Source organism: Choloepus didactylus, chromosome 3 (assembly GCF_015220235.1).
Source record: "Choloepus didactylus isolate mChoDid1 chromosome 3, mChoDid1.pri, whole genome shotgun sequence".
In the NCBI taxonomy this organism is placed as follows: Eukaryota; Metazoa; Chordata; class Mammalia; order Pilosa; family Megalonychidae; genus Choloepus; species Choloepus didactylus.
The window spans coordinates 118,749,272-118,763,039 of NC_051309.1; the positions used below are offsets into that span (position 1 = coordinate 118,749,272).

A 13,768-nucleotide genomic window follows, 5' to 3' on the forward strand; every position below is an offset into this window, starting at 1 on the left:
GCTGATATTCAAGTCTTTCCATTCTAGAGCCTATCTCTTAGAACTACTTGTGAGGATTAAAGAGGCAATGAAGGAAAATCACTCAACACAGGGGCTGAGACAAGGCAAGTATTCAGGAATGACAGAAATTGTTGTTACTGTACTCACACAGAAGATACGATAAACAAATGCATGGGACAGGAAAAAGTCCTATCATCCAATGAAAATCAGGCACAGTTTTCAAAAGTTTGATCATTTGATATATTTACTATGCTCTTTCTATGTGCCGGGAGCTTGACTTGATGTTGGAAATAGAGCAGTCTGGCATCATATAGTTATTTGTTTGTTGATTTGTTTGTTTTTATTTTTCCAGTGATCCAGATGTTCAATTAAACCAGGAATTACTATAAACCATGATAAGGTTTATGACAGGAATTATCAAGAGTGCTGTGGGAGCATATATTAAGTGACCTAAACAATTTACAAGAGTCTGAAAGGTTGCTCCAAGGAAATGACTTAGAAGATAGTGTTTCAGTGGACTGAATTTAGGAATATGGGCTAGCTAAGGGTTAGAAGGTGGCAAGGTGGAGGTGAAGAGTTTGAGGGAGGTAGACAGAGGGTAAGAGTGTTCTAAGCTAAGAGAATAAAATGCTAAGTTAGAGGATGCCCAACATAGACTGGGATAGGAGTGTTCACTGCGATAGATCTTTAGCTTTGATGGAAAGGAAATCATTGGGTTGGTGACCCCGAAGATGGCTGTGGCTTGGTAAAATACTCCAGGATACAATTTAAAGATGCTATGTCATATGCAAAGTGAGACAGCAGCATATTTGCAGGAATGGAGACTGGGGAATCAAAACGAAGACACAATAAGGTAATACTAACCAAGTCAAGGAGAAGCTTTTGAATCAATGGATAAAATCATGAATAGAGTGTCATGGTCAAACCATTCAGAGTGCTGGACAAACACCTATTTTCAAGTGGAGGGAAATGGGTAAGAAATCTATTTCTACATTTTTTTTTGTTGTTGGTGGGATTGCCACTCCAAAGATGAGAACATAACCTTCTGATAATAACTCTACACTTGATTGAAATCAGTCTTTCGCAGGTCATTCTGAAACCTAGAGTGTGCCGTGGTTGCTGGACATGGAGAAAACCCGGCCTAATGGTTTTTATACTTCCACAGCATTTCCAGATGACTAGTCTGGAAAGACTTAGATTGCTTTACCACTCAACGGCACTGAGTTGGATCAAAAGGGGAAAAAAAAATCCTATTAAAGTGAATCAATGACGTAATTTACTACATCAATGGCACAAAAGGAGTGTTTTTTTTTTTTATTTTACATCCCAAACTTGGTAAATGATGAATGAGTTTCACATACTGAACACAAAGGCCACAAGAAGAGTGTTTCCAACATGCTGGAAACAAATTATATGACAGAAGCAGGAAATGTTTAAAAAACACATCAAAAATTATATTCCAATTACAGCATTCTCGGGGATAAATGCTACAGGTCAGATTACGTATTATATGTTACAGATTTCTATTTACAATCCCCTGCTTAGACCCATTGAAAGTTTATAGAAATGATTTCCTTTTTAACCAAAGCCTTCTTGTGCTTAATTTCAGCTGACTAATAACCTTTTTTGTTACAAAAGTAAAACAGCCAACCTAGTTGATTTCAATTTCTATGTGGCAAGGAAGGCTAACATTTATTGAGCGTTTACTATGTGTGAGCAGTATGGTAAATGATTTGTATTAATATAAAATATAAGAACAGTATTCCTTTAAGGCGGACGTGGTCTTTTAAAAGAAAAAATGTTGCTCTCCTGTTGGAAAATAAAATTTTTAAAATGTGTGATAAAAGAAACAATTATTTGCCTATGCTCTGAAAATGAAGCTTCAAAAACACATCTTCTACATAAATCCATATAGGCAAAATTCAAACTTGGCACCAATTATTTTCACTCTTAGAAATTGTTCTCTGCTTAGAAGATTTCCTTTCTTTTAAGCAGAGTTGGCAACTCTGGCCTATAGACCAAATCTGCCTGCCACCTGCTTTGTACGGCCTGTGAGCTAAGAACGGTTTTTACGTATTTTAATGGCTGCAGAAAAATCAAAAGAACAAGAATATTTCGTGACACATGAAAATTACATAAAAAATTATAGTTTCAGTGTCCAGAAATAAAGTTTTATTGAAAACAGCCACAATTGTTCATATATTATCTGTGCTTGCTTTCACACTACCATGCCAGAGAGTTAAGCAGTTGTGACAGAGACCACACTGGCAACAAAACCTAAAATATTTATTTTTGGGCCCTTTACAGAAAAATTTTTTTGACCCCTGCTTTTCAGCATGAACAAGAATGCTTAAATTGTACAGAGTTTCTATTTTGGGTGATAGAGATAGTTTGGTAATGGATGGTGGTGATAGTAGCACAATATTGTGAACATAATTAACAGCACTGAATTATGTATTTGAATGTGTCTAAAAGGGGAAATTTTAGGTTGTATATATGTTACTAGAATAAAATTTAAAAAAAATAACAACATAGGTCTGTTCAACACAGCGAACCCTAATGTAAACCATGAATTATAATTAATAGTACAATTATAAAAATATTTTCATCAATTGTAAAAAATTTACCACACTAATGCAAGGTGTTGATAATTGGGGGTATATTGGAACTTTATTTTGTGCATGATTTTTCTGTAAATCTACAACTTCTCCAAAAAAAAAAAAAAAAACAAAAAACCCCAAGAACGTTAAGTGCAACATCAAGGTTTATACATCTGGGCTTTCAAATTTTGACTTCAAGAGTAATTGGAGTGCATCATTGCTTTCATTAGTATTAAACACTTTCTTCCATATTTGATTGTAGCCTGATACTTAACATTTGACACATAAGTAAAATGAGTCTACAGCAGTGGATCTCAATCCTGGGGGCAATTTTGCCCCCCAGGAGACATGTGGCAGTGTCTGGAGACATATACTTGGGAGGGGATGCTACTGGCATCTAGTGGGTAGAGATAACCCTCTACAACAAGGCATTATCTGGTCCAAAATGTTGATAGTGCTGAGACTGAGAAACCTGTTCTACAGCAAGCTGAGTGCCCTCTCTGATTTCTAGACCATGATCACTCCTGGAATATAAACACACTATTTGGTGACATTAATTCAATCCTATCACCCACACCATATTTACATTAATATTTATAAGAACGAGGAAGATAAATTTATTTCTATTTTGTGTATTTTTAATGGTTAACCATTATCCATCTGTACTGTAAGAATTTCTAGTGCAGAATAGTCTTCTCAACTGTAAGTCTAAATGAATAATTCTTTTTTTATCACTCAATTACTTAGCTTGATACAATTTAAAATCTAAGTGACTCTATTCTATTTTTAGTGTCTTAAAAGATCTTATTCTTATTTCCTAATACAAAGCACAAGAGAAGTAGAATATTCTTCCTGTGTCAGAGACGTCTATAAAGTATGAATCCAAGCAAAAGTTAGCTGCAATGATAGACTAGGGAGAAAAAACAAGAGGAAGTGGGAAGATAGCCACAAGACTACCACAATATAAATGCTAACAATGGTGTAAGAAGAAAAAAGAAAAAGGAAGATACAGACTAAATATCAAGATTTAGTGGATTTCAAATTGAGGCAAAATTTCAAAACTGTATTAAAGTCTCTAAAAAAGTGACATTAATTTAGAATCAAACTCTTAAATCTCAGCCCTATGTTCTGACATGCTCTCTTCTAAAATTGGGACAATCAATTTGATTCCCGAATCACTTCAGGAATTCTATTTTTATATCACTGGGTTTAAATGAAGTGTGTGTTTTTATACCTTGAAAGCCATCTTACTGGAAAGTTAGCTACACATTTTTTAGAATTTGTGCCTTGTTTTACTCTCAGAAATATTTAAATTTGTAGCCAGGGGCTGGTAGAATAGTCACCTTTTATAAATCAAATATTTAAATGTTTTCTAATCCTGCAGAATTGTCTCTGATCTTGTCATGTTAAGCTACTCACTCATTTACCTCTTAAAATCTACCATTTTCATATTCGTGAAATTATATTTCTTGCTCATACACATACCCTTCCATATTTCACAAAACTGTACCTTTTCGCCTGTGTCACCTTTGGGGCCATTCTCTCCAGCATCACCCTGAGAGGGGGAAAAAAGTGATACATATGAAACATTTTGGTAACATTAAGTAAGGAGTATCTTTCATTATTTTAAGTTTTCTTTCATAAATATTATTATTAAGATTTTTTATAGATGTTCTATAGAGCTAATGTGCTTTAACTTGACTGGCTGCCTGGTATCAACTGATGCAAAGAAATTTTATTACAATGGACATGGCTGTACAGTTTTAAACTACTCCATGATATTAGCAGAAAACACTAATTTCTATGTCTGTCTTCCAATACCTTATCCTGGCACTTAAAGCCCCTTTAACTCTATCTATCTTCTCCCCTGCTCAAACCTCCCCTCTACAAAGACTTTCTCCTGACTGTTCCCTCTTATACGCCAAGCTGTCACCTTCCCCGCATCTTTCCTGGTGCTGTTCCCGCCACCTCGAATCCCAACCTTTCTTTCTCTTCTGGTTGTATAAATCCTACCCTTTCTTCAAGAGCCTTGAAATGCATGACAATACCCTCGAAACATGCGGACTGTTTATCTGAGTCTACACGTTCTGCATTTATAAAATGAAAATTTATTATAGGGCTGGGTTTTTTTTTGGGAATCACAGTAAAATGGGTTTGAAGGGTTTGTTTCTTTTGATTTTTGAGACATCTCATGCCTATTCCCTCACTCATGTCTCCTTTGTACCCACAAAACAATGCATTAGAAAAAAAGGCATTCACTTATTATCCATGTTTTGCTTCCTTCAATTCTGAATTCGGTAATGTAAATCTTACAGGATGTTAGAGTGGAGATATCACGGGTTTGGAATGAGGGAGACTGGGTTCTGAGCTCAGCTCCAGCACCTTCCAGGCAAATGTAATTCTCTGAGCACCAAGTTTATCATGTGTTGGATAAGGATTTAATTATGTATTTTATGTGTTTAAGGATAACAATACTTTACAGAGGTTTAAGAAATAAGAAATACATTGTGCGTAAAGCAACTAGAACAGTATCTAGCACATAATAAGCCCTAAGAAATGGCAGCCGTTAGTAGTGATAACAATGTATTATTCTTCATACATTCCATAGGCTGGAATGCCTTTTCTCTACTTCCGTAAGAGGTCACTTTCCTATAGTATAAAAAGTCCTTAAGATAAGAGCAACTAATAATAACAGTTTCCTTGGGGGAGGGGAGTGGGCAGATAGGGAAGGGAGTCTCACTTTTCTCTTTCCATTTTCTTTTATGTTTTCAAATAAGCGTAAAGTTAACTTGCTCAGGCATTTGTCTATTGGGACAATGCACCACAGTGGCCCAGGAGAGCCTGAGGCACTTTATCTGATAAACCCTGGAACGGTGCTGGCACCACAACTTTTCCTCCTTAATTTCTACACAGAAGCGTCATCTGATATCTAATTAATTTCACATTAATTACAGTGATTTGGTTGGATGCCAAATAAATATACTGATAATCAGTTATGATGGACTTTTGATAGGCAGCCTATAAGCATGCTTTTTTTAAAAAAAAAACTTTGTAAATCCTTTTATTAAAAAATGAAACAAATTTTCTTAGGAGTACTGACTCAGAGCAGTTGTTCTAAGCCATCCCCTCAAGAACTTGCCTTGTCCACTCTCTACTTTTTCTTCTCCCATCTAAATAAACGTAGCTTTCTGTTTGCTTTATAATGTTGAAAAAAAGAGTTACAGTCAAGAAATTTGCTTGATCTCTAGATGAACTTCTTTTGGGAATTGTGTTCCTAATACTGATTGCTCAGAAAGATCATTTGACTTATGAATAGCATCATGCAGCATATTGGTTGTTTCCTACACAGACAGCATACTTCTCAATCACTATTAAAATAAACACCACGAGAACTAGGAAAATAAGCACCCTAATATACACTGAGACTCTAAAAATAATCAGGACAGGTTCCAAAGTAGTAAGGAAGTCCGAGAGAAATTTAACATGGAGCATACTGCTTCTCTCTTTGTTTCTCTTTTTATGGGCATTCTTTGTGGGGCAACTTTCAGTGTATTTGTTGCAGGTAAACATCTGTATCCTTTTAACCTAGTGACATCAGAAGCAGTAAAGAGAGCTGTGGTGCTTAGAAAAGGATTGGAATGGCATTAGTAAGTAGTTAGAACAGAAATTTTGCAGGCCTAGGGTGTTTTGAAAGCTATTTAAAAGTCCAACATAGAATGTTTAAATTTGCTTCTTTTCCCTCCATTTCTTTAAGCCTTTGTACCCCAACTTTTTTTCACACATAGGAATTACACCAATTTCTCCTTCCACTAAAAACCCCTGTGGTCATTTTATACATACACATATACATATATTTTTTACACAGGTCAGTTTGGATATGTTTTTTGGGGGGGAAAAAAAAAAAGAGAAAAATATAAGCAGAAGCATTCTCACCTTTTCTCCTTGTTCTCCAGGTTCTCCCTGAGCAAAAGAACAGAGATTGAATGACATATTAAACTATAAAACACATAATTAAATGATATCAAACAAAATAAGATATTGAACATACTAGGTAAGTTATGTGTGATTCTTTCTATTTTTGGTAATATATGGTTGCCATATGGAAACAAATAAGGTTTGTTTGCTGGGGAATTGGATATGAATATCAATATCAAATATAATCTTACTTTTTTGTTTTTAGAAGACATTGAAATATATCTTATCCAGAAATTTGCTATCAGTACACAAAGGAGAACAAGGGCATGGTGATTCAATGTCTTGAGAGGGTTCAAATAGTGTATTACTTTTTATTCTGTCCAAACTCAGCATCAGGAAGGTAGACCAGCACGTTCTTCCACAAAGCCTTTCATTCAAAGCGTCCCCTGGTGCATGGATCACCACAGCCGTCCCGAGTGCCAGTGTGGTTGTCCTGTCTGTCCTCCTCTAACATACCCGTAAACACTCAGTCCTGTGTGGACCCCTGACAATATCATACACTCTCTTTAACCTGCTGGTATCCAGAATGTTCCAGATCAGGTGTATTATAAGAGGCATTGGTGCCTTCAGGAAAGACACCAGAAAGCAACAGTGTCTATGTGAGTTTAGGGGAGAAATCCTTACTGAAAATGCACACGAGGGCAGCATGAGAACCACAACATAAAACTATACTCAGAAGAGAATCTCATTATAAACTTAAGCAGGGAAGGGACATGGGGTGGAATGGGAGGGTTCTAAAATGAATCATATACATTATGATTATTTTCTCTTATGAAAAACTTGAGTAAGTATGGCCATGAGATCAAACTGCTTTTCAAAAATGGCTTCAGGAGAATCCTATGTTCTTTTTAATCACAACCCACCCTGGAATGAGTTTGGAGACAAGACTCTTTGTTCCTTGCAAATCAACCTGGCAATTGGCTTTCTGAATTTCTGGCCACCTTAACTGCTCAACATCCATCCGGATGGTCGCTAGGCAACACAAGAATAGCGCCATGAACATGCATTAAGCATTAACTCCTATCACTTGGCTTTTTAGCATGGAGCAAGAGATGGAAGAAGTCAAGAAAATGGCTGTAGTCCCAGCAGGGATATTTTCTCCCCTCTCCTACAGGACAAAGGACAGGTCTATAAATTTTAGGTCTGTCCTAGGCTCCTGTCAATGGCAACGTGATCTGTAAAGTCAGCTGACAGGCATCTGTGGTTATGGGTACACACCAGCACAGCTGATGGGACTAGTCGTTAGTTTTGTACTATAAGGGATGTTTGCTCATCAAAGGCTTTGGGATTTGTCTGCCTGTTTGGCTAAACTAAACTGTCACAAATCTTTTTATATTTAACAGATTCATTTGTTCTTCAAGAAACAAAGAAAAACTTGCAATCCACAAAAATATCCTCATTGCATTTTTTCCCTTTTAGTAATTCAGACTACACCCACTTTTAAATTTTAAACATGCCACATCTTTATTCTGTTCTTACACGATTAACTGGTTATGTTGTGTAAGTGGTGGTGGTGGTCAAATCTTGAGGAAAAACCACAGAGTTGCTGTGAACGTCATCTTTAGCAAATCTTGTGAATATTATGCTAATTTTAGGCAGTATGGACATGACCTATGTTTTTATAGCTCATTAAGCAGTGAAATGACTACAGTCATATTTGAAATATGGACTTTCTTATGTTAAAATTATCCCAGAATAAAGTTTATAGAAAATCATATCCTATTTGTTTTTCTGCATTTTTATTCCTAATGAGAATGACAAACATAATTTATTCATTAGTTACAAAATTCCAAACTATAGCACCTTATATTATTGACAAAAATTTCTGTACAAGTACAACTAGTGGGATTTAAAAAATTCATGTCTTGGATGACTCTGGTTGGTTTTATTTGAACTAACCTTTGGGCCTGGTATTCCATTCTGTCCTACTGCTCCAGGCGACCCGGGTTCACCCTCAAAATGAAAAAGAAATACTACTAAATAAAATAGAAAAATTCAATATGTTATATACATCATTAGAGGGGATAACTATCCAATAATGCTATAGAAGTGGACAAAAAATAAGTACCGACTAGTGTAAATACAAGTTAGCTTATATGGTCTAAAATTCTATGTGCTGGGTACCAAGGACACAATGGGATTAATTTCTTTTGTTCAGTCTGTTCTCCATTAAGAAAGCTGTAGCAACTTACCAGAGGAAATTAATATCTAGCATGTTGTGGGGTATATTGTAGGAATCAAATAAATACTTGTTGCATGAGTAGAAGACAATAGAAAATATTAACCTCTCAATGGAAAACTTTTAACTGACCCATCAGCTCAGGAAAATAAAGACTAAATCATTATATTTTTATATCAGAATTAGTCAAATGAGCATTCTCAAATCTTAATTTTTGAAGAATGTATGCATCGTTGAACAGCTACTTAATTCATGAGACACATTTAACACAAAAGTAAAAAGCAAAAATGGCGTTAATTCCTTGTTCCAATTTTACTGGCAAAATAATTAGAATCAAACATTCAGACTTGTGGCCATCATTGTCTTAGTGGCTTTTGGGAAAATGATGATGGCTATCAGAATAGAACATTTTCCCATTTCAGACAGACGAACACTCTAACAGTTGTTCTGGACTCTGAGTCAGCAACTGTTTTCTGAGGAGGAAGAGTCCCTTGAAGGGCCCAGAAGCAAAGGAAAGATTCCTTCACCTTCTGTACCTACATGTAGCTCAAACACCTTTCAACTAGACTTTCATTTAAATTTAAAAACATTCACCAAAACCCTTCATGGTATGCCCCAATTACTGGACAATCTTTTTTACACTGAGAGTAACGAAGTTACTTCTTTATTTTATTTTTAAGAATAAATTCTAAATTCTATATTTCTAAGTCTGAGATGTAGCACCTGGAGGGCAGGGATTGTGCCTTTTCTTAGATTTGTGTTCTCAGCTTCAAAAACATGTGCATTGATAATAATAGTAATATTTCTTAAGTGCTTATTATGTGCCAGGAACTTTATTCTTTAACTCACTTAATTCTCACAAAATACTATGAGGTATTATTATTGCTATCCCCATTTTACAGATGAATAAATGAAGGCACAGAGAATTGAAGTAATTAGCCCAGAGTTACACAGCTATAGCCAAAATTTGAGCTCTCATGATCTGGCTTAAGAGATTGTGCTCTTAACACTATGCCACATTTGCTGAATGAATAAATGAATGAATCTAGAAGTTGATGTAAACTTGGGAGAGAGTACACAATAAATACTTCTATCCTCTTTATCATTTGGTTTATACTATCATTTTGAAATGTCTTTTCAGAATGTATCAAAATTCTGAATTGAATTAAATTAAATAGAACTTATAAAGAGATCATTTATATACAGATAAACCAAGCAATGTGAAGCTTGTAGTGTCTTTCTAGATAAACAAAAAGTGTATTATTATATTAGATTACTATAATTGCTACAGTAAACGTTCTGGAAGAATTTCTGCTTCTTATATAAAGTCATACTATAATCCTAACTTGCTCTTTCATTGGTAAAATGGTAAAACGATTTTGAATTAGAATAACAATGGTCATTATGGGATAATTTTGATATGCCATTCGTATATAGTAAAGGAGTAAGAACTTGGAAACAGAACACACTCTGAAAAAGGACTATCATTTACTATGTAACCAGAAAAAGATCTATCCAGTCTGCCTTCAAAAAATCCTCAACAGGATGTGCTAATATTGTAACTCATGGTTTAACACAAACATGAGATGCTGCCAGGAAACAATACAAACTTTGTTTAGACTTTCAAAGAATAACCATGGCAGCCAGAGTTATAAAAAAAAAAACATGGTTAAGCTCCTAGAACTGGACAAAATACATGCTGAGGTTTTGAAGCAAAGAAGAGAAATGTTGCATAGGTATCTGTACAGCATTCTCCTTAATACATGAGTATCAAGGGACTCCCACTTGATCTTTTTTATTCTCTGAGTTTATATATTGTTAAAATAATCTTACAACATAAAAGAAAACACAAATTACACTCATAATCCATTCACTCTACAATAATTTCATTTTGTTCTGTTTCCGTCTAGGCTTTTTATTTATGCTTACATATTTGCAAGTAACTGTAAGCATATTTCATGGTTTGATGTTCTGATTTTTCATTATCTTTATATTATACATACTGTTTTCACATGGTCTTCATGATTGTCTTGTATATAGTTTATCTAGCAGAGTCAAGGGTAATCATATGTTTCATCAGTCCCCCAATGTTGAATACTCAGGTGGTTTCCAATTTTTGTTATTAAAGATGAATTAAATAAACACCCCTGTTAACAAACTTACATTTTTTTGTCAAATTATTTCATTATGATAAATTCCCTATATTGGTTTTGTTTAGTCAATGGAAGCATTTTTATCATACTTAACTGCATATTTCTAAATTGTTTTCCAAAAGGTTTCTGAATGTTTTAGCTGCTTTTAGAGCTACCAGCTCTGTGTTACGTTTGTCACAACCTTATCAGCATTGGTTTTCACATGCTTAATAAATTTTTGTTGATATTTTTAATAAACACAAAAGAGAGCTTACCGTTGTTCAATTTTATATTTCTTTTATCACTTGGAAGATTCAATATTTTCTCATGTATTTATAATTTAAATAAGTATCTCACAAATTTCAAAGTTGAAAAGTGAATAAAGCTAGTTCACTATTTCCTGCATGAAGAAGGGAGAATATAAAGAGGGAAAATGATCCATAGCACTTGACCTTTCTAATAAGTTATATCAAGAAAAATGCATTCTACAATTACATTTGTATGAAATATCTAGAATAGGTGATACAAAAAGACAGAAAGTAGTTTGGTGGTTGTCAGGGCCTAGTGGGAGGGGGAATGGAGAGTAACTGCTTAATGGGAAAGGGGTTTAGAACTAGATAGAAGTGGTCATTGCACAACATTGTGAATGTACTGAACACCAATGAATCATTTATGTCAAAATCCTTAACTCTATGTTATGTGAATTTTACCCAAATTATAAAAAGAAGAAAAATATATTGAAACTTAGAGGTCTAAAAAGCAATCAATTATTGTCCAAAATTAGTTTTCCAGGTTGTGTAAAAGTAACATAAAGATGAAACACCGTGCAGTTCTGAACACCAAAGCCAAGCTACAGGATTCTGGAAAGAATTATCATTCAACTAATATTTAGTGAAAATTTATCATGTTTTCCACTCTGCACTGAGTATTTCATGGGATGTAAAGAGGAAATAGACATAACAGGTGCTTATTTTTTCAGAGAGCTAATTTTTGAGAGGAAAAATAGGATATGTACATAAAAACATACAAGGATGTCTAATTTGAGATACAGAAGTTATTGGTTTTTTTAGCAAAGTTTTCTTGCACTTTGTGAAGTAAAGAGGCATAATAAATAGAAATCAAAGGAAGTCTTAATGACAGGTGAAGTACATGTCATATAGTTTTTGATACTTTACAGATAAAGACAAAATGTTGTCATAATGAAGACTCTTCAAATGGAGTTACAATGATATTACATTACTATAAAACAGTAAAAATGTACATACACAGAAAGATATATCATAAAGGTCAAGACCAAAAAACTGGAAGTTAGTTTTTTTTTGTTTTTTTTTTTTTATTTTTTGGTGGTTGTTGCGGAGCTAATGTCATCCTTGTGGAATAATCTAGACATCTATTTATGACTGCATTTCATATTTACATATGGAGGACATTCCATAGATGGTAAGAAAGCAAAACAATAACTAATATTGTAATTATAGGTAGTCTGATGGTGCTTTTCTACTATACGTTAAATTCTAAGGCTGTTTCTAGGGCATTACTCCCAAATGACCTCTTGTGTATTTAAGCTGAAAATAAGCTGGAGTGACTTTTAAGGTTGGCTTACTGCTTTCACTTTTTTTTTCTAGACCAATAATGTAAAATATCCTGCAAGACTTTTACAACTATTTCCAGCACTGCTTTTCAAGGACAACTTGAAAGAACATGTACAGCTTCAAAGGAACACCGTCCTCTTACAAGGATTTAGCGTTAAAGCAAGATAGGCCATTGTGCAGTGATATTGCTCACCACTGCTTCAATCACAAGTGTTTACCAGTCTAGTGGTGGGAATTTAAAATGAGTCGTAGCTTTAAATTTTCAGCATAATATAATTTAACATTCACCTTGTCAAAATAAATTTGTTCCTGTTCAGTACTGTATTTTCTTGAACAATGATGAAAGAATCTCACTATTGAACCAGCTGTTATGGGCTTTTATAAATTTAGATTCCCAGCCAGTAGCCAATGGATGTTGTAGAGATTTATCTTACTGATACACTTGCAGAAGTATATCAAAATCTATTACAAGGATCTTACTGCAATGCTGCTTGTTATGACTAAAATTCAGAAATATTCGAAATGAGATCAATAGAGAAACATATTAAACACATTTTCTGACATTAGACAACAGGCAGCACAGTTCAGTGATTAGGAAACAAGCAACCCAAGTTTGCCTGTTGTTCCCACTTGCTTGTTAATAGAGCCTGTTCCAGTTCACTAATGTTGCTGGGATGCAAAACACCAGAAAAGGATTGACTTTTATAAAAGGGGGGTTATTTGTTTACACAGTTACAGTCTTAAGGTCATAATGTGTCCAGGTAATGCATCAACAATTGGGTACCTTCACTGGAGGATGGCCAGTGGCATCCAGAAAACCTCTGTTAGCTGGGAAGGCACATGGCTGGCGTCTACTCTGGAGTTATGGTTTCAAAATGGCTTTCTCCCAGGATGTTCCTCTCTAGGCTGTAGCTTCTCTTCAAAATATCACTCTCAGTTGCTCTTGGGGCATTTGTCTTCTCTTAGCTTCTCCAGAGCAAAAGTCTGCTTTCAAAGGCCATCTCCAAAATGTCTCTGTAAGTTGCAGCTCCTCTCTCAGCTCCTGTGCGTTCTTCAAAGTGTCCCTCTTGGCTGTAGCAAGAGTTTCCTGTCTGAGCCTACAGAGTGCTCTAGTAAATTAATCCAGGCCCAAGCTAATGGGCAGGGCCACACCTCCATGGAAATTATCCAATAGAGTTAGCACCTACATTTGGGTGGGTCACATCTCCACGGAAATACTCAGTTAAGGAATTATAATCTAATCAACACTAATATGTCTCCCCACACAAGATTGCATCAAAGATAATGGCA

General features: G+C 35.0%; 1 protein-coding gene across 1 annotated transcript in view; it reads right to left on the bottom strand.

Moving 5' to 3' along the window:
• COL25A1 (collagen type XXV alpha 1 chain) overlaps nt 1-13,768 on the bottom strand; it is a 504,164-nt gene that overhangs the window by 70,695 nt on the left and 419,701 nt on the right. Inside the window, exons 13-15 of the mRNA XM_037830440.1 lie at nt 8,475-8,528; nt 6,534-6,560; nt 4,111-4,155 (exon numbers count right to left, since the gene is read on the bottom strand). Coding sequence (XP_037686368.1) covers nt 4,111-4,155; nt 6,534-6,560; nt 8,475-8,528 — 126 coding nt within the window. The remainder of the gene's footprint in view (nt 1-4,110; nt 4,156-6,533; nt 6,561-8,474; nt 8,529-13,768) is intronic.